General features: G+C 41.3%; 1 protein-coding gene across 1 annotated transcript in view; it reads left to right on the forward strand.

Moving 5' to 3' along the window:
- The window catches only part of PLD1 (phospholipase D1), a 103,443-nt gene that overhangs the window by 76,130 nt on the left and 5,481 nt on the right, over window positions 1–21,832 (forward strand). The window contains exons 19-23 of the mRNA XM_075268697.1: window positions 1,668–1,778; window positions 3,913–4,001; window positions 5,148–5,261; window positions 5,878–5,927; window positions 8,951–9,085. Coding sequence (XP_075124798.1) covers window positions 1,668–1,778; window positions 3,913–4,001; window positions 5,148–5,261; window positions 5,878–5,927; window positions 8,951–9,085 — 499 coding nt within the window. The remainder of the gene's footprint in view (window positions 1–1,667; window positions 1,779–3,912; window positions 4,002–5,147; window positions 5,262–5,877; window positions 5,928–8,950; window positions 9,086–21,832) is intronic.

The raw sequence follows: 21,832 nt of genomic DNA on the forward strand, positions 1-21,832 counted from the left end.
CTCATGGCTCCCCCTGCTGGCCGATTGTGTGGGTTGTATATAGACTAGACATCTCATGGACTCTTACATAATCAACAGCTAAATTCGAGCATGAGAGTTAAATCAATTTCGTATATTGTAGCAGGCATGTTAGAAAAATATATGTAGTTTTCTAATGTGACAAGTAATGTGTACTGCCATTTCCATAACTCTTTATTTCTTTAAAAAATTTGCAGACTTCAAGAAGCATAAACAAATTAAACATAGAAGCCCATAATGGAGTGAGTGACAGTGACAGTTTAGTGATCCTTGGTTCATCATAGGTTAAGAAAAGAAAAAGTGGTATACACTATAATTTAAATGGAACCTCTCACCATTACAATTATTTCCAGTGTGCAGGAAGAACAGAACTATGCCAAAATATAGACACTCATCTACTAGCCACAGAATATGAGATAAATGTTGGTTCGATGGGCTCCAACCAGAAAGAACTCCATCTCCAGAAAGGAGGTCATGTCTGCTTAAATAAACTCAAGTGTATAGGAGTGCTGGATATTGATGAAGACTATTCCTGTGACTAGGGATATGTGTCAATAGTGGGACAACCCCGCCTTTAGGCCTTGGCCCCACTGCGATTTGGAAAATTGCAATATGTCAATTATACCTAAGGACATGCTGGGATTTTCCATACCCGTATAATAGGGGCAGTTTTTAAAGTCAATGTTGTTTCCAAGAAAAAGCTTTTTAGGTGTAATCAATTTTTATTACATTTTCATAATAAAACAAAGTAAAGGCACAATACAAAACACAACTGAGCAATAACGTGCAAATGAACACCTAAATCAAAAACAAGTAAGGAAAAATAGAACAAAGACGAAAGAAAGAAAAGCGGGAGAAGGGGGAGACGAAAAGACACAGGGAAGCATGTAGACACCAAAGGGGAACAGGAAAAATAGAGGGAGGGGACTGGGAGAAGGAGGAAAACAGAGTCACAAAAACAAATCTGAAAACTCAGATGACTCCTGGAACACCACCCACGGTCGCCAGAGGGTCTCAAACTTGGAGGAGGTGGGGGAAGCTTCCGCACCAAAGCCTCCATCCACTTAATGATAAGAAACTCCTGGAGCCACTCTAGCAGAGAGGGTGTTACTGAACTGCGCAATGGCACGGGATAACTGTCCTGGCGGCCATGAGGAAGTGACGAAGGAAATCGCCTTTCACCTGAGATATCCTACCTGGAATGCGAGAAAGGAGAGCCTATTGAGGAGAAGTGTAACCTTAGTGTAAAGGGAGACTACAGAAGACCAAAAAGCCCGAATCTCCCCACAGTCCCACCAAATATGAAGGAAAGAGCCCACAGTGGAACCACAGCACCAACAGGTGTCAGACACCGAGGGCAAGATCCTATGAAGGAGGTCTGGGGATCAGTACCAGCAAGTCAAAATCTTAAAATTTTTCTCTTGAGTACTACAAGGAAGTGGCAGTTTGTGCATGAACAGGAAAGAGCCGGCGCAGCAAGAAAAAGCTTTTTAATTACTATGTTTTTTTTAAATTTTGGTATCATTTGGGTGCTTTTTAGGACTTTTTTTTAATTATTATTATTATTATTATTATTATTATTATTATTATTATTATTACTATTACTACTACTGCTACATTAATTTTGTTGATCCTATTTTGTATCTTAGGTTCTCCGTTCTGCAGCAGACTGGTCAGCTGGGATTAAGTACCATGAAGAGTCTATCCACAATGCTTATGTGCATGTGATAGAAAATAGCAAGTACTACATCTACATTGAGGTGTGAAGTATTTGCATGTTGTGTGCCTTGTGAAAGAAATAAACATATCTTTAACTCTTTATCAACATCGGCCATAATAGTATAGCAGATTTGTTGGAACTTTAATAACCGTGTCTGTTCAGAAGGTGCCATTGCCGCAGGTTCTATGCAACTTTTGCAGCAGTGCCTGTGGTTTGTCACCGGTGGGAGGGTACTTAACCCCCTCAGGTGCTGTGGTCAGATACAGCCATGTCATATTAGAGGTTGTTTGGTTTCACTTTGTTCCCCCACCAGACGGCTCCCATGCAGTGAGATTATAGGACCTATTCAGTTGCTACAGCAGCCGGGGCATTCTGAAGGCCATAGCAGGCCTGTGGCAGACCAGAATGGTTATACAAAGATTTTACCATAGACTGCAATACAGCAGTAATGATCTTAAAAAAAGGAGGATGATCAGGGGACAAGGCCATTGTTCATCGTAAATTATGTCACAAAAGTATGCCAGCTACAAATTTTCTCTGCAGGTGCACGGCCTGGCAGGGTGTACACATCATTTATGAAGAGCTGTGTGCCTCGCCATAGATAAGATGTGCCCTCCGCCAAATCCAGGGATATGAAGACTGACTTTAGTAATGCCAGTCCTCATAAATCTCCCCCAGTATGCTTATTTCTGTCACAAAGAATCTTGAGAAGCATACCTCCCAACTTACTAGGGCCTGAAATGGGGACAACCCTGCACCACAAATTTAGGTATTGTGAACCACGCCATGTATAGGTATATTTAGGTATTGTGAACCCTGTCCATGCCCCTGTAAGCACTGCTCATTCCCAACTATGTCCCTTTGTGCCCCCACACAGTATAATGCTCCTTTACTGGCCCCATCATAGTTTTATGCTCCCTTGTGGGCCCCACACAGTATAATGCCCTCATCTTTTTGTCCCCCAGATTGTAATGTTCCCCATTTGGCTCCCACAGTGCCGCATGATCCTCACAGTATTTCCCAATACTTAGCCCATGTAAAGATACCAGAATTTGCGCTACAGCAGACACATTTGTCAAGCGATCGTGCCTGCTACGTGGCAACATAAATTGAGGCTTTTCTCTGTTAAATTTCTGTTAAAAAAAAAAAAAAAATTATGGTAGTACATAAATAACTGGGAGAAAAAGCACAAACGGGGGAACTTCAGCACCTGTCTTTATATTCCCTTATCTAGCAGAAGCGCTGCTTCCTTTGTAACAAGACCTTTGCCAATTCATGAATGAGGTGGCCCCTCTGACGGGGCCGTGTGCCTGTGCTGACATTTAGAGATCAGAAAACAGTTGTAAGTGGCCAACTCGCATGTCATTTTTCTTTCACGAAAGTGGCACAAGAGGCACAAAAACGCCAGTTGCGACAATTATTGTTGGAGGTTGGTTTTGTTGCCTTTTTTTGTACAAGAAATCTGGAATAGCCACCAAAATAAAACTCCTCAATGTTTTCTTTTGAAATGCAAACTTCTATACAGTTGTATCCGTGGCATGAGCCAAATGCTAGTCAACTGGAGTCCAATATTGAATTCTTTGGACTGAGTCAGTCCCACTGAAGTAAATGAATCAATTGCAGTATACATTTAATTTTGGGCACTCAAACATATACCGGTGATAGAAAGGCCAGCACAGGACTAAAACCAAATACAAGCAAGGCCCTACGCTAGATTCACACATGCATTCAGATTTCTGTTCTTTGGAACCCGAAAGAAACTCTACATGATGAAAAAGTGGTTACCTGCGGACCCCAAAGACTATAATGGGGTCTGCCGGGCTTCTGCCATAAAAATACAGAGATAAAAGCGCTGCTTGCAGGACTTTTCTCTCTGCATCTTTCAAGCGGATTTGTGGACGGAGTCCCCAATTGGAGACTGGGTGCAGATATGAACCTGGCCTTAGCTGTGCTTCTCACCAAGGCATCCCTGGATACCTGCTTTCACCATTATGTAATCTGTACTATGAGAATTTCACTCTACAGTAGTAGCATTATTTTGACTTTCTCAAAATGACTGATATTTTTTTATATCAAACTACAATAAGAGAGTGACGGCCATGATGGGATAAAAGGAATGAGTTCCATTGTCATAAAAATTCTGTTTATTTACTATAATTTTACATCTGTTTCAGAACCAATTCTTTATCAGCTGTTCTGACAATAAAGTCGTATTTAACAAGATTGGAGACACCATTGCACAGAGAATCATTAAAGCTCACAGGTACCCAAAAATAGGTTTCTACTGTACGTTAATCCTTTAAAGAGGCAATTCCATCTTAAAAAGTGATGGCACATCTGTAGAATATACCATCACTTTTTAATGGGGTCTGACCCTCCCCCTTTTCCTGCAGGCTGCAGTTCTGACTGGCTGTAATACACATTAATATTGTTGGTTTAAATTTCGACTACTGTACACTGTAGGTTTATCCTCTCTATGCTGCAACACCGTATACAGTCAAATATAGTGCATTGTCTCAGCCATTCTGCTAAATGATTTGTGATGGTAAGATACAATTTAAGAGCAAAATTAAGTATATTGCACAGTGCCCGGTATGCATTTACGTGATAATACACAGCTGTCATTGTCCTAGTTTTATCAATAGAACTGGCGCTGCAGGTTAAATAGTGTTACTGAAATCTAGAGATACTGGGTTTGTCTTCACAGTACATAACCATGTTGGGCTAGATCTCAGATCTAGCGATCAGAGGCAAACACATTTTTAATAATAATTTCAGAAAGTAATAGTCCAGCCAGACAATCATCTTAGAAGAAAAATAGAGTTAAAAAAAGAAGTAATGGTTTTTGTCATATTATACAAATATTTACTCATGGGATTCACAGAGATGTAACTTGAGTGGGTGCAAATGCACCCTGGCCGAATAGCCTTTTAAGATGTTGGGGAGACAGTACTACGTTGGCACGTAGAAATTTGATGTTGAATTTGAGAGAGAATTTGCCTCAAATTCCGCCTGTAATCTTCCCCTCATTCATTTTTTTTTTCTGCTTGCTATTTTTATCAGGTATCGGGGGGAAAAAATAAACATTCTTTGAATTCCTCAGACAGATTCTGTGCTGAGAACTCCCATTGAAATGAATGGTAGGCAGAAAATTTGGCCCTGCACAATAACGGCAAAATACAGTGGCACACTCCAAATTCTGCTTCAAATTCAACATCAAAATTCTTGTTCGTTTTCTAACAAGCAGAAAAATCTGCTTAACAAATTCTGCTTCAAATTCCTACATGTGAACACCCCCTTAATTGTGCATTATAGTTTGGGCTTGGTACAGATTTTGCATTAGGGCTCAGAAGCTTCTTGTTACACCTCTGCATGGAAAGCTAATATTGTACTATGTTCTCTTACAAAGGGAAAACAAAAGATACCGAGTATATGTGATCACTCCTCTGCTCCCAGGGTTTGAAGGAGATATTTCAACTGGAGGCGGAAATGCATTGCAGGCTGTCATGCACTTCAACTACAGGTAGTAACAAGAAAAGTACAGTGAAGATTAGTAAATGTACTGGTGACGCAATCCTTCCTTGCTAAATCTGTAGCTGTCATTGTTTTCTTGTTGTAAAATTATACCTTTTTAATAACTGTAAAGTTGCTATGTGGATGACGTAGAAAAAAAGAATTTGTCCTCTAACGTCTGTCTTATTGCTTATATTTATAGTATATTTATGTTCATTGTCTCATAGTGAAGAAATACAACATTCTATGTTCTTATACAGTGCATCTACTTGTATTGATTTTTACGGTTTAGCTCCCTCTAGTGCTCATTTGAGGGTAGCATTATTCACTGGCCATTTTCTTATAATTGCTGCACAAGCTGCAGGAAATATCATGGAGAGTATATGTATAACAGAATAGGGAAGCTAAACAAGAAAGCTGTAGTATAGCAGTTGCCATTGTAACCAGTCAGGCAGATTTAAACTGCTGTGACTTTATTACAAGCTTGGATGATAAACCGGTTTCATGTCAAATGCAGAATTCCTATATTTTAATAATTTAGTTGCTCTTCCTGTACTGTATCCTGTGACTTGTGTCCAGATGTTAATGTATACTCACCCTGTTTTTTCCTCTTTATAACTATTTAGGACCATTTGCAGAGGAGAACATTCCATCATTGAACAGCTGAAGTTGGAAAGTAAGTTTCAGGTTTTTCCAAGATGCCAGCTGTTGCTGATCGATGTAGGTCAATGCTTGTCAGTGTGTCAGTGTTCCCTGACATCATAAATTATCAGTGGTGTTCCATAGGTAATCTATTTTCATCTAAATTTTATTTTCTATCTAATTTCATTTATTTTAAAGGAAATACTTCAGCATGATGCACAGTGAGTTTTAATTGGTGAGGTCCAAGCACTAGAATTTACTGAAACTATCTCCAGTTGTCAGTAGCGTAACTACTGCGGTAGCGACTGCCACAGGGCCCGGGACATTAGGGGGCCCGGTTACAGCCGCTATCGCTGAGGATTTTTTTTTTTTTAAATAGGCCATTATCGGTTGGAGTAACTCCAGCCAGTAACGGGCCCCATTTACTTGCCTCTCCTGGCTCCGGGCAGGCTTCGGGCCTACTAGTGTGACATCCCTGATGTCACATGACTGGGGCCTGCGTCCTTACGCGTCAAGACGAGACGCAGGCCTGGGTCATGAGACGTCCCGTACGTCATTGACGATGGCTGACATCAGCAGTGAGTGCACCAGAGCCAGGAATAGGTAAGTAACAGTGTTTTGTTTTGTTTTGTTTTTTTTTTTCTATGTTTGCATTCCCCCTTGGGTCTCCGATTATTATACTCTGGCATCTGAAAAGACCCCAGAGTATAATAATTGTTCATGGGTGTCCACAAAGGGGCATAATACTGTATGTGCAGGGGCCAATATTATGGGGCATAAAACTGTGTGCACTATGAGGCATAATATTGTGTGCAGGGGCCACTATTGGTCATAATAGTGGGGGGGGAATTTTGGTCAGTCAGGGACTTCGGCGAAAGTTTGCCACGGGGCCTTGCCATTCCTAGTTACACCACTTTCAGTTGCTAAACTAAAGAGAAAAGAGTTCAGCAAAGTACCGTACCCCTTCTGTTCCAGTTAGCTTTTTACTTCTCTCTGTGATTGCAGTTTTTAGTGAGTATGAGCTATAGATTTTTCTGCAACCTTGCACATTAATCTTAGAGAAAAGGCAGAAAAGGTCAATTGGCGAAGAAGGGGCACAGTGCTTAAAGGGATGTCTGGAGTAAAATGATCTTTGTAATTTAAGCTACCCATTCCCCGGCTACCTTCTAAATTACTTAGGTTACTAAAAATCTATATTTACCTAGATTCAGGCTGTTCATCTGACTGCCCCAGGCACATTTTCTGATCTTTTTTGGAAAATACTAACCAAACCCACCACCACTTCATACTTGCCTGTCTTCTGGTCTGGGCCTTTTTGGTACAGGACATCACTTCTTCATGAGCAGTAGCCGACACTCCAGCTGTATTGCGCAGGTGTGGGCGGCCGGCCAGCAGATGTCTTGAAGAGGAGTTGCCGGCCACCCAGAAGAAGTGATGTCCCGTGTCCAGAAGGTACGGGTTGCAAGACAGATAAGTATGATGGGGTGGGGTTGAGTTAGTTAGGGCTAGTAGTGGGCGGGCAAGCTAGGGAAACACAGATAACGGGTGTGAGTGAGAAAGGCAGGGGGAGGGAGTGAGAGCAGGAGGTGATGTGAGTCAGCTCTGAGCGGACCAAGACATCATGGTAGATGGAGGAAAACAGAACAAGAAGATGCCCATTTAAACAAATGCCGAAGTTGCCAGAAGCTCACTTAGGTATCCAAAAATCACTCAAAATACTGCTAAAGGTATTTTGTTGCATCTATTAACCTATTAATAGCTCTTAAAGACCATTTTTGAAAAAAAAAAAAAAAAATTTCCAAGTAAACCCCGTTTACAGTGCCTCCTCTTCATTACCAATAGAGGGTCTCTGCACCTGGACCCTAGAAAACATGATTTATGTAGGAAGTTCCCTTTTATGTAAATTGTCAGAGAAACTAAAAATGACAATCAACTGTATTTGGGTAGCTTATTTATAGCATTAGAAAAATAAAAATATTTGATTAAGTTGACTTGCAACATGTTAGATCACTATTTCTTTTAGATAAAGTGTACTAACCTATAGCCAACAATCCAGAGGAAAAAGTCCTCAGGTATAGGAGTGTACAGTTATCATGGGTTATAACCTATTGCTATAATCTGATAACATCTAGTTACCGTATATACTCGAGTATAAGCTGACCCGAATATAAGCCGAGGCCCCTAATTTTACCACAAAAAACTGGGAAAACTTATCGACTCGAGTATAAGCTGAGGGGGGGAAATGCAGCAGCTAATGGAAAATTTCAAAAATTAAAATGCTTGGAGTTTTTGGGTTCAGTAGGTGCTGGAAAAGGGGAGGGGGTGTTCTGGTTGTCTGTCTGCCCCTTCCCTGAGCTTGAGGACTGGGTTTTTTTTCCCCCTACTTGGAATTCAGCCTGGCTGAATATAGGGTATCTGCAGTGCTCCTATTAACTCCTTCCCGAAGGAACAGGAGCTCTGCAGATACCCTATATTCAGTAGACCGGGCACTTTCAGACACAGGGATACCTAATGTGTAGGTGTTTCCTAGTAGTTTTCTAGTAGTTATGGGAGATTCTATACATTACTATTGAGGCTTGTCTTGCCCCCCCCCCCCCTCACAAAATAAAAAATATCATCTGACGGTGCAATTTGGTGATATTTATTAGTCTATGGATACCTTTTTTTTTTTTTTTTTTTTAGCCATTGAAAAGTGTTTTAGTAAACATCACCTTTCAGATTGGTTTGCATAAAGAATTTTAGTTTGTCTTCTTCAGCATGCGTGTATTTCTATTCATTACAAACTCTCCTGTTCCCAGCAAAGTGTGTCAGAGAAGACCTGACATGCTCAGTACAAAAACCAGATAAGTGCAACGTTTTTCTACTCCAGGGAGTTAGTAAGATGTGAGTTTATTGATTTTTCATGCACAAATGTGTTCATATCCTTTGAGAAATATCTTTTTGCCTGCCTGCAGGGGGAGCACATGTTCTGTCCTCATGCTAAAATGCTTAGAACTCTGTTGTATTCTCTCCGTGCAGGAAAGTTGTAACTAACAAACATTCTGTTATTTTCTTCAGTTGGAGATAAGTGGCTGAACTACATATCCTTCTGTGGTCTTCGGACACATGCAGAACTGGAGGGGAACCTTGTTACTGAGCTGATATATGTTCACAGCAAGCTGCTCATTGCTGATGATAACACAGTCATTATCGGTAAGAGCATACATGGATTTTATCTATAAGATACAATATAACATACTGTGTTAGGAGGTTCATGAACACTTTCAAATGACCTGCCCCGATAAGTGACTCTTTCTTTTAATATGCATTTTCATTGCTAATGGGATGCAAATTATAAGGGTATATGTTGATAGATTGTAAAATAGGACTCATGTAACCTACCTGGTCTGTTTTGTTTTTTGCTCTGCTCTATTTAATGCACATTTGTAAGGTTATCTGTGCACTATAGATCTCTACCACCACAAACAACTACTGCTGTATGTTATTGAACTCTCTTTGAGATGTTACCAAATTAATACTTTCCCCTCTGACATCGCATCCTGCCCTGCCGCTATGGGCTGAAATTGTACCAAACAAACTCTGTGCTCGGATCATCAGGGCTCTGACAGAATTTTGGGAGGCTGATGACCTGAAATACTTGCATAGCGCACACACAGTAGCGTAACTAGCAATGGCTGGGCCCTATGGCGAACTTTTGACATAGGGACCCCTCCAAGAGGGGTACATGGGCGTGCAAGCTGTTTGTGAATAAGAAGGTGACGTGGGGTGCAGGGTGTGTATAAGCAAGAGGGGAAATGGGGGTGCAAGCTGTGTGTGAGCAAGAGGGTGATCTGGAGGGGGGAACCCCCCCATTCCACCACACTCTTGCTCACCCACAGCCTGCACCCCCATTCCCCCTTCTTTCTCACACACAGCCTGCGCCCCCAGGTCACCCTCTTTGCTCACACACAGCCTGCATGCCCATGTGCCCCTCTTGCCTATACCACCCATTCCCTCCTCTTGATCACATAGGGCAGAATGGGGGGTGCAGAATGTGAGTAGGAGGGGTACATAGGTGTGCAGGCTGTATGTGAGAAAGAAAGGAATGGGGGTGCAGACTTTCTCACACACAGCCTGCACACCCATGTACCCCTTTTCCTCACAGCCTATAACCCATTCCCCCCCATTGTACACTGACCTGTACAATCCTGGTAGCTCCACCCACAAAAGACACTGAATCTATGTTAGTAGATTAAAGGACCTTTGATGACGTCATGTCTCACATCCTTCAATCTACTAGTATAGATGCTGGCACAGGGCCTGGGGACAGCAAGCAGGAGATAGAAGTTTCTCCTGCCCGCTGTCACTATGCAAGTGCCTGGAGGCAGCAGGGACCCGGACTACTGCTTGGGTGCAGTAGTAAAGGCAGCAATTGCTGACTTTACTACTGTTAAAAGATGGACTGTGGAGGAGGCAGCTCCTCTCCATCTTCAGGCAGCCCCCGGCACTGCAGTAAATAGGGCTCGTTACGTGCTGGAGTTACACCAGCTGATAACGGCCTATTAAAAAAATAAAATAAATCTGCAACGGTACCAGCTGTCACCGGCCCCCTAGTATCCCGGGCCCTGTGGCAGCTGCTTCCGCTGCTACCATGGTAGAGGTTAATGTCAGGGACCTGATGGGGTTAATTTCTATTAATGTGAGGCACATGGAGTTACTAAAACTAAATTAATAACCCCAAATACCTGACATTAATAGGAATAGCAATCCCAGCATCTACCTGTGTTTTTACTTTTACTTTGCTGTACGGCGCTCTCCTCTCCTCCTCTCCTTGGCCTGGACCCTGCTCCTGCCGTCTGCATCCTGCAGAGTCCTCCTGCTGCACAGTGATTAGCTCCGCCTCCTGGGCTCTAGTAAGAGAGCAGGGAGCATCCTATATCTCTTAATATATGCAATTGCCAGCATGATATGGCACGCGTGCCAAGGGTTGCCGACCCCTGATGTATAGAATATACAGTAAGAATTCCAGATTTAAACTATTCAAAAGCAGAAATGTCCTTTTAAGATTGACAGGGTTCAATTTTATTTGGCTTTTCATTTAAGTCTTACCAAGTGAAAGTATGCCAGTGCTTTCAGAAGGATCACTTTTGACTGTACTTTCCCTTTAAGATGCTAGTTCACAAATAAAAGGTCTATACTAGAGATGAGCGAATAGTATTCGAAACTAGAGTTTTGAATACCTCGCTCCCATAGGAATGCATGGGAGTGGCTATACAGCAAGGGGTTAAGCGCCGGCCCCTTGACCCTTTGCTGTACGGCAGCTCCCATGCATTCCTATGGGAGCGAGGTATTTGAAACTCTAGTTGAATACTATTCGCTCATCTCTAGTCTATAAAAAATTGGTGGTTAGGTTTGGTAATACCATGTAATAGATAGTAATACCTTACCAGTCTAAGCACAAAACTTAAAGGGTTTTATAGAACAGTACCGCATTTGTCCATGAGTTGTATCTGGTATACAACTCCCATCCATTGAATTAAAGGAAGCTGAGTGGAAATAACCCACATAACCTTTGCATAGCCATCTTATTTTACTGGAGGACAAATTTTATTTTATATATAAAATCGTTATTTCATTTAAAGGCATGATATATATATATATATATATATATATATATAATATATATATACCGTATTTTTCGGACTATAAGACGCACTTTTTTTCCTCCCAATATGGGAGGAAAATGTGTGTGCGTCTTATAGTCCGAATGCAGAGTGTGCAGCGTCTGTGTCCCGTCTGTGCGAATGAAAAGGAGAGCAGCACGGTGCCTGCCTGCTCTGCCCCTCCTTCCCTGTCTGTGTCGCGTGTTTGCAGGAGCGAGATATGAGAGGCAGGGAAGTAGGGGCGGGCCAGACAGGTGAAGGAAGCGTGGTTTCAAGCTTGCCGAGAAAACCACGCCTCCTTCTCCCGTCTGGCCCGCCCCTCCTTCACTGCCTCTCAGATCTGGCTCTTGCAATGAAGCCACACAGACAGGGAAGGAGGGGCGGGCCAAACGGGAGGAAGAGGCGTGGTTTTCTCGGCAAGCTCGAAACCATGCCTCCTTCACCCGTCTGGCCCGCCCCTACTTCCCTGCCTGTGTGGCTTCATTGCAGGAGCAAGATCTGAGAGGCAGTGAAGGAGGGACGAGCCAGATGGGTGAAAGAGGCGTGTTTTCAAGTTTGCTTAGAAAACCACACCTCCTTCACCCGTCTGGCCCGCCCCTTTTTCTCTTCTTGCATAGCTTCACTGCAGGGTGTCTCTTTCCATCCATGGATGAGATTAGATAGATAGATAGATTAGATAGATAGATTAGATAGATTAGATAGATAGATAGATATGTTCAAATCACACCCATATCCCTAAAATACATATAAAACAAAAACATTACTGTGAAACACATACACATTTGGTATCCCTGTGTCCGAAAGCCCCCGGTTCTATTTACATTGGTGAAATATTATATTATTAGGTTATTAAATATTTCACCAATTTTTTTTCCTTGAAAAAATTTTTTTTCCCTATTTTCCTCCTCTAAAACCTAGTGCGTCTTATGGTCCGAAAAATACGGTGTGTATATGTATATATATATATATATATATATATATATATATATATATATATATATATATATATATATATAATTTATTTATTTTTTTTTTTTTTAAATTTATTACCGGCAATGTATGAAATACGGCATTCTATAGAATGCCTAGGCATTGTATAGAATGTCTAAAACTAGCCAGCAATGTATGAAACGATTCATCATTTATACAATGCCGAATGAGAAAGCGGCAAAGTATGAAATAATTGCCTCAGGCTTACATTTAGTTCAGCATCTCCGATCCCGCGCGCTTCACTTCTAGCATGAACCCAGGGGTCTCTGCCGTTGCATAAGGCGTTTTAAATTAGACTTATTTCGGTTTTGTTTGTGAATGAATGTCCATTAAAATGTGGGAAGAGGAGGCGGAGCAAGCTGGAGTGTTGGAGAAGGACATTAAACAACGATTCGACAAGGAATTGTCCAAAATTTGAGGGAATGCTGGCAAAAAACAGTATTTGCTTAAACGGGCTCTATCACTAGGAAAAGTCATTTTTATCTAATCAAATGCTTGCATAGGCTTTAGAAAGGCTATTGCACACTTACCTATAGTATGTAGATTGCTTCAGTGGTGTCTGAATAAGTCCGTTATTATTCATATACTAATGAGCCTCCAGCCAGCTCAGGAAGTTCCCAGCAGCCTCCTCTCTCCTATTATCTCCTGTGTGTGAGGAAGCAAACAGGAAGCGAGTCATCAGCAGCCCCAGCAGCAGAAGCCTCCCATAGAAAACAGCAGAGAGAAGTGTGCACCATCTATCCTGCACTAGTCTAATTAGCATATGAATATAAACGGACTTAGTCAGAAACCACTGATGCAATCTACATACAAAAGGTAGGTGTGAAATAGACTTTCTAAAGGCTATGCAAAGGTGTGATTAGTTAAAAATGACTTTTCCTAGTGATAGAGCCCCTTTAAGTCAAACTACTTACCAGAAGTTAATCAATGATGTCCAAAAAGCCAAAATGACTACTAAGAAGGAACCCAGGGACTTGTAGCTGAATCGCTATGATGTGATGATTGTAGGAAACAAAAGTAAACTCATTTATCCTGTTAAAGAAGGCGTCAGTACTATCCAGTATTACGTCACGGACTGTTATTTTTTTTCACATACTTCACATATCTCATTTTGGCTTTTTCATACTTTGCATAAATAGCATTTGGCATTCTATAGACTGCCTAGGTATTGTATAGAACAGGGGTCCTCAAACTTTTTAAAAGGAGGTCACTGTCCCTCGAACCATTAGAGGGCCGGAATATAGTTTAAAGGGATTCTACCATTAAAATCACATTTTTTCTCGATAACACATAGGAATAGCCTTAAGAAAGCCTCTTCTTCTCCTACCTTTCGATTTCCTCTTTGCCCCGCCGTTTGGTTAAAATTCCGTTTTCTGTCGGTATGCAAATGAGTTATCTTGCAGCACTGCGGCCATTTTCTTGTGGCCTGTGGGCATGCTCAGTCAGCTCTGCCTGCGCCGGAAGAAGACGCATGAAGATGACGTTCCAGAAGAAGATAGAGGTGGCGCTGGAGAGTTCTCTCGCAGCATTGGGGACGCTCCCAGTGCTGCAAGAGAACTCATTTGCATACCGACAGAAAACGGAATTTTAACTGAACGGTGGCGTGGAGAAGAATAGCCTTTCTTAAGGCTATTCTGACGTGTCAACAACAAAAACAGTTTTTAATGGTAGAATCCCTTTAAAGCTGACCCAGCGGAATGCACACTCCAAACACAAGTGTGAATGCCCCCTGAGGTGTTATTAATCCTACAGTAAGATATTATAGCGCTTACTTCAGGGGGCACAGATAGGGTCTGGGATCCAGGAAGTCAGCAGGCACTAAACCAAACTAGTGAGGTGGCTTTGCCCACTGTAATTTGGGCTGCCTCAGGTCAGGTCACGTTGCTATGGTGACCTGACTGACGAAGTGACGCGGAGGGGTACAATTGACTATACCGAGCCAGGCCATGGAGACAGCGCACTTCACTTTACTGATTGGAGGGCACTGCTCCTGATGTCTGCGCGATCTGCTCTGTCTCCAGTGTCCGCCTGTGTCCTTCTGTCACATCGCAAGTATGCGATGTAAGGAGGATACCGGAGGCAGATCACCGGTATCCTCCTTACATCGCATACATGCGATGTGACAGGCGGACACCAGAGGCAGAGCAGATCGCGCAGACATCAGGAGCAGTGCCCTCCAATAGGTGAAGTGAAGCGCGCTACATGGCCTGGACCGAGCTTCATTATAAATGCGCGCCTGCCGGTGGGCCGGAAAGATGTGCTCGGCGGGCCGCATGTGGCCTGCGGGCCGTAGTTTGAGGACCCCTGGTATAGAATACCTAGGCAAAGCATGTAACGATTCTCCCATTTCATACATTGCCTAAAAATGCTGGACATTCTATACAATGCCTGCTTTTCATACATTGCCTGTAACACATAAATATAATTTTTTTGGGGCATTTTTCATAATCACTATGCAGCATAAAGAACACATTACCACTTTTCTATGGGTCTGTATGTTTTCAGCAGTACCATGTATTGTTAGGCTCAGCCAGCTTTCTTGAATTTGCCCATATATTTTTATTTCTGGTTGCATGTATTTGCCCTGTATTTACTGTCCAGTTTTCCTGGATCTCCTATGTTATGGTCACATGGGCTTTTCTCAGGTATTTTTCAATTATATACCGTATTTTTCGGACTATAAGACGCACTTTTTTTCCCCAAAATTTCGGAGGAAAATGAGGGTGCGTCTTATAGTCTGAATGTGGGTGGAGGAGTGGGTTTGCAGCATGGCCGTGCTACTGCCACTGCTGGTTTTCTTCAGCGGCAGTAGCGCGGCAATCTGCAGGCCCCGGCAGCTAAGACAGTCCCCGGCATCTGCTGTAATAGACCGGCGGATACCGGGGAGTGTCTTAGCTGCCGGGGCCTGCAGATTGCCGCGCTACTGCCACCGCTGGTTTTCTTCAGCGGCAGGAGCGTGACTATACTGCAGGCCCCGGCAGCTAAGACACTCCCCGGCATCCGTCGGTCTATTACAGCAGATGCCGGGGACTGTCTTAGCTGCCGGGGCCTGCAGATTGCCACGCTCCTGCCGCTGAAGAAAACCAGCGGTGGCAGTAGCGCGGCCATGCTGCAAATCCGCTCCTCCTCCACAGGTCCCGACAGTCAGTTAGCCCCGGGGCCGGTCCCCACCGGCCCAATACCTTTAGTGATGCAGGCCGGCTCCTGCACGGCGAGGCCGCAGGAGCCGACCTGTTCCGATGACAGCTGGGAGCCTAATGAAGGCTCCGAGGCTTGTCATAGATATCTATTACTATCGCGGCTGGTCTATGACCCTCCGCGATAGTAATGTATAGAATCTCCCATAGACGGCAATACACTTGTATTGCCGTCTATGGGACTTGCAATCAAATGATTGCAGGTTCAAGCCCCCTAGGCGGGGGATATTAAAATAGTAAAAAAAAAAAAAAAAAAAACTTAAAAAAAAAATATAATAAAAAATAAAATAAATAAAAAGTTCACCTCCTTTCCCTAGAATACATATAAAAGTATAACATTACTGTGAAACATACACATTAGGTATCCCTGTGTCTGAAAATGCCCGATCTACTAATATTTTTATGTACAGTGAACGTCAAAATCAAAAGTGCTAAACTGCCGGGTTTTTCTCTCTGTTTTGCCTCTGAATTAAATAAAAGGTGATCTAAGCAATAAACATTTCCCAAAATGGTATATCTAAAAAGTACACCTGGCCCCACAAAAAAAACGCCCTATACATCCCCATACAGCTGCAGGGTCACCTGTCAATGTGGCCTTGCAGCTGTTCCAAAACTACATCTCCCATATATTAAATATTTTACCATTTTTTGCCTGAAATTTTTTTCCCTATTTTTCTCCTCTAAAACCTGTGCGTCTTATAGTCCAGTGCGTCTTATAGTCCGAAAAATACGGTAGTTACTCATGGCAGAACAGCATCAGTAATAGAGGGGGGGGGGGTCTGTTTCTTATTATACACGTCCACAGCCTGAGTGACAAATGTAAACTGTTTCAGCCATAATTTATTAGCTGCAGAAAAAGTGATGGAACATAATGTAGTAGATTGCCTGCACATATTTCATGAAAACTCAGGTACCCTTTAAGCAACCAACATCATGGTTATCTCTGATACCAGCTTTTGGGACAGGGTGTCAGCTGTACTGTCTATTACCCCCAGCACCCAGATCAATGGTTATCTGAAGTTGCACAATTATGATTTCCAGGCTGCGATTCTTTATCCTGTAAACTTACCCATTTTGCTCCACTCAAGGATTTCTCTATTTGAAAATCCACTTTTAAGTATGAATGGCTCATTCATTAAAATACTGCGTCAAGGATATCCATGGATGGTGGTGCTGTGGTCTTTATGTAACCTACAATGCTCATCTTTACTAATGTTAATTGTAGTCTGACATGTCAGAAGATCAGTTTTAAGTATTGAATGCATGCATGTAGAAAGTCTATGGGCAATGCTGTATGCACAAAAATGTAAAATAGAAGCTTATTTCAGGATGGTCTCAGCAAGGGATCTCCATTTTTAACACTGCGTCCTCCAGAAGTATAGACTTTGTAAATGTACTACAGATGCAAGTAGACCTTGGTATCGTTTGTGAAGTCAATTAGCATATCTAGAGTTAAATTGTTACATATTACTAATGTAAAAATGCATAAAATTATAACCAATTGTCAGAGTGTGAAAAGTGTCTGAGAGCCACATGGCATTTGTTGGCGCAGTCTCCAGTCCTACATGCTGTGATGGCTGATTGTACAGTTGATTATGATGGATATAAATAAACTGTATTATAATACTAGTTAATGATATGTCAAGGATTTAGGCATAAAATTGTGTAACTGCTAGAATGAGCCATTTTTATAAGGTTACTGCTTGTTGCATTTTGCAGAATGTTGAGCATGCGTCAAGAGTGGGCTAGCTGTCAAAATGTAGCCCATCTGTCTTGAATCTAAGTCAAGTTTAGCAATTAAACTTGACAAACCTGTTATCTGTTCTTTGAAGAACACATAGTGCTTTGAAATTAGAATTTTTTTTGGCATTGTTCATACTGCAGAATCACGTTTCCTAAAAAATATCCATAATTATGTGGATTCCTTCAAATATAGACATTTTGTGTTCACTTGCTAATAGACTTGTATGTAGCTAGCTAATGACACGATTTGTAACGGTTTAATCCTTATTTAGACCTTCTTTACATGGGGGCATATGGCAGATAATTGTGGGGTTTCAAACGCACTTTGTCATAGAAATATGCTATAAAATATTTGACTGCTACTGTATTCTTAAATGGTCACTAACTTTTTAACAAATGTTGCATTAATCAATAGCACAAGCAAATATAGGAAACTTTGTAATATACTATAGAAGAGAAAAAAAAATTCTATCTCCTTTTATTAGGGTCCATTCACACGGAGGAAAATGGTGAGAAATTTGATGTGGCATTTCAGCGCTGAAAAAAAAGCCTCCCATTGCTAGCAAAATAAGAAACCGATTGAAGTCAATGGGAGGCTTTTTTTTTCAGCGGTGAAATTCCACATCAAATTTCTCACCATTTTACTCCATGTGAATGGACCCTCAGGTTTTTTTTCCCTCATCCCTCCTCCCCTTTAAAGCCTTTCACCACCACTGCCAAGTTCAGCACTTTGCCCCATTTAATAGGTGTTGCTCCACTAGCTCCGCTGGCAGTGTTTTCTCTAGACCCCATTGTTCCTGAGCAATAAGTGCTGTTAGCTTTGTTGTGTCATTTTCTACTTGGGCCCCATACTGTCAGATAGTCAAAGCTCAGAATCCAAGCCGTTGCCTTCTACTGCCTGACACTGACACTGTCCACCTCTGATTACAGCTCAGCATCACATTCCCTTGCCTGCCCAATTAGCATATTAGGCACCAAAATTATCTGCACTGCTTGCTTGGAAATGCAAAGGCTAGAGAAAAAATTCTAACTGTGCTGAAGTCAGTGGAGCGGTGCTTATTAAAACACGATAAGAATTGGAGCTGGTTTAAGCAGTAAAAGGTCCTCTATAAACAGACATTCACTCTAAGGACACGGCGTGCCACTCATTTTGACACATATACACGTGCATATACGCGCGCTACTCATTGAAATCAATGGGCTCTGTTTTGAAGCGCCGCGCTTGGACACGTGTATACGTGGAATGTGCCTCAAAATCCGCCTTCAAAAAAGGCTCCCATTCATTTGAATGGAAGCCACTCGCTTTTTTCCCGCTAGCGGTTTTCCCCCATTAGCAGGAAAAAGAAGCGAGATCTAAGTCTGGGGTATTGCCGTGTTCAGGAGAAATTGTGTAACAAACTAAGGGGGGGCTTTTAATTCTTTAACGACTTGGGCGATTTATTGGAAAAAAAAAAGTTATTTTTCATTATGTCCCAATGTTAATAAAATCTGTGAAACAGCTGTGAGGTCAAAATGCTCACTCTTCCCCTAGATAAATTCTATGAGGGGTGTAGTTTCCAAAATGGGGTCACTTTTAGGCGGTTTCCACTGTATTGGTACTCTAGGGGCTCTGCAAAGTCAAAATGGCACCTGAAAAATATTCCAGCAAAATCTATCCTCCAAAAGTCAAATGGCGCTCTTTCCATTCTGAGCCCCGGCATGTACCCATACAGCAGATTATGACCACATATGGGGTATTGCCATGTTCAGGAGAAATTGTTTAACAAACGGTGGGGGCTTTTTCACCTTTAACCCCTTGTGAAAATGAAACCTTTGGGGATAAAGTGACATTTTAGTCATTTTTCATTTAGACATTCCAATATTAGTAAAATCTGTGAAACAGCTGCAGTGTCAAAATGCTCACTATCCCCCTTGATGAATTCTGTGAGGGGTGTAGTTTCTAAAATGGGGTCACTTTTGGGGGGGGGGTTCCATTGTTTTGGTACGCTAGGGACTCTGCAAATGAGACATGGCGCATTAAAACTATTCCGGTAAAATCTGCTGTTCAAACACCCAGTGTCGCTCCTTCCCTTCCATGCACTGCCGTCTGCCCAAAAATCAGTTTACACCTACATGTGAGATATTTCTGTGCATGGGAGAAATTGCATGATAAACTGCCAGATGCGTTTTCTACTTTAACCCTTTGTGAATGTGTTAATTTTAGGTCTAAATTAATGTATTAGTGAAAAAAAGTTAAATGTCTAAATTTCACCTCCATATTTTTATTCTTATGAAATGCTTAGAGTTAACAAACATCCCAAATGCTGTTTTGCATTATTCGAGGGGTGCAGTTTTGAAAATGGGGTGATTTATGGGGGTTTCTATTATATAGGCCTTTACAATTCCTTTCAGAACTGAAGCGGTCCCTAAAAAATTGTTTGGGGAATATTCTTGGAAAATCGTTATTACACTTGTAAGCCTTGTAACGTCCAAAATAAATTAAAAGACAATTAAAATGCCAATATAAAGCAGAGATATGGAAGATAATATTTATTCATGTATTTGGGTGGTATGACTATCTGCCTGAAAAGCAGAGAATTTCACATTTTGAAAATTGCAATTTTTTCCCAATTTCCATCAAATTTCCTATTTTATTTTTTATAAATACAAAAATATTGATTAGTGTTTACCACTAACATGAAGTATAATGTGTTACGAGAAAACAATCCCAAAATCACTTGTGTAAGTTAAAGCATCTCAAAGTTATTGCCATGTAAAGTGACACGTCAGTTTTGAAAAAAGAGGCCTGGTCCTTAACGCACTTTTGGGCTGTGTCTCTAAGGAGTTAAAGTAAAATATAGCAACTGAGGACAGTTACAGAACATGTTTGTGAAGCGCAGGTACCAACCAGGAGGAATCTGTACCCGTGTTAACATTCTGTAGTTGCTCGTAGTTAATATTTTAGGAAGTACTATTGTAAAAGTCATATTCACGTCATTGGCAGTGTTCGGGAAAATACTTTGGGAAAGTATTTTACATACAAAATACTTGTGACTGAAGTATTTTAAATAGAAATACTAAATACTACTTAAAGTATTTTAAAAATACTAAAATACTTGAACAATTAAAACAGAAAATTTAATAATGGAACTTAGGCTAAAAGAAGCTAAACAAGTTAACGCAGCGTGGGCGAGATCAATTCTCGCGAATCTCGGGACACGTGAGAAAGTTCCTTGAATCTATTTTACTTGTTTTAAAAAAGGATATTAGTTTTGTTTTTTATATTTTATATAATTATATTTAATTTTTAATTTGAAATCTGCTTTTTATTTTAATTTTTAATAGTGTAGTAAAAAATAAATCGTCCAAAAAAAAAGGAAATGCCTTTTATCACTTCCAACTCACGCACCCCTAAACCGTACGTCCGGTTTTAAAAATTTGCTTCGGGGTTGGGGATTGTAAAATAAAAACCAAACCATGATGTCATTAAATAACTTACCCTTAAGTGCTTAAGGAAGTTGGACGTTGAGTTTATTTGACCCGTGATGAACGTGTTTGAACAGGCCTTGCAGTAAGCTACACATTTTGTCCTGCCCCTGCCACTTCGGATTTAGTCTTGTTAATTTTGAAAAAAGTTCCATCCAAAATTGCAGGGAGATGTGGGTCTTCGAGATCTGAATCACTGTCTGTTGCATCCCCTTCACTGGTATTACGATTTTCCGGATTTTTACGGAATGGATTACGCGATAGGGATAATTAAAAACTAAAAATAAATCACGCTTCACTATAAGGCAGACTTGCGTTGCTGGAATATGCTGGAATTTTCCCTCCTCTCGTTGCACCTTGCACGAGATACGAGGAACGAGAGTGATGACGTGACTCGCGTTGTTTTTTTGTTTTTTTTAAGTGCGGTGAGGCGGGTTATTTAAATTAAAGAGTACCCAAAAGAATATATTCAAGTTTTATGTGCCCAAATTGTGAAAACAAAAAAGAAAGGATAGGTATGTAACTATCAGGGACGTATTAAAAACACACTTTTATTGATATATATATATTAAAATCACAAAATGTCCAAAGATGTATTAAATCAAAATTAATGATGGTAAAAAAACCACCAAAATCAACAGAAGTGGTGATATTATGACAACTCTCCCAGGAGGGGGGGGGGTAGGGATATGGACACCCTGCACAGTATAAACTAATCCCTCACTAGGAGAATATTTCTATCACTGCTGTGGATGGTTTGAATAAGGGGGAGTACAGGAACAACAGCCGTGTCTAAGCTGCCTTCATTGTTTGTTAGACCCAGCAGCAATTCACTTCACTGTTTATGGCTGGATACAAGACACTTCTATGTACAAATACCAGGCTAACTTACTTCTACTATA

This window comes from Leptodactylus fuscus, chromosome 3 (genome assembly GCF_031893055.1).
Source record: "Leptodactylus fuscus isolate aLepFus1 chromosome 3, aLepFus1.hap2, whole genome shotgun sequence".
NCBI classification, from domain to species: domain Eukaryota; kingdom Metazoa; phylum Chordata; class Amphibia; order Anura; family Leptodactylidae; genus Leptodactylus; species Leptodactylus fuscus.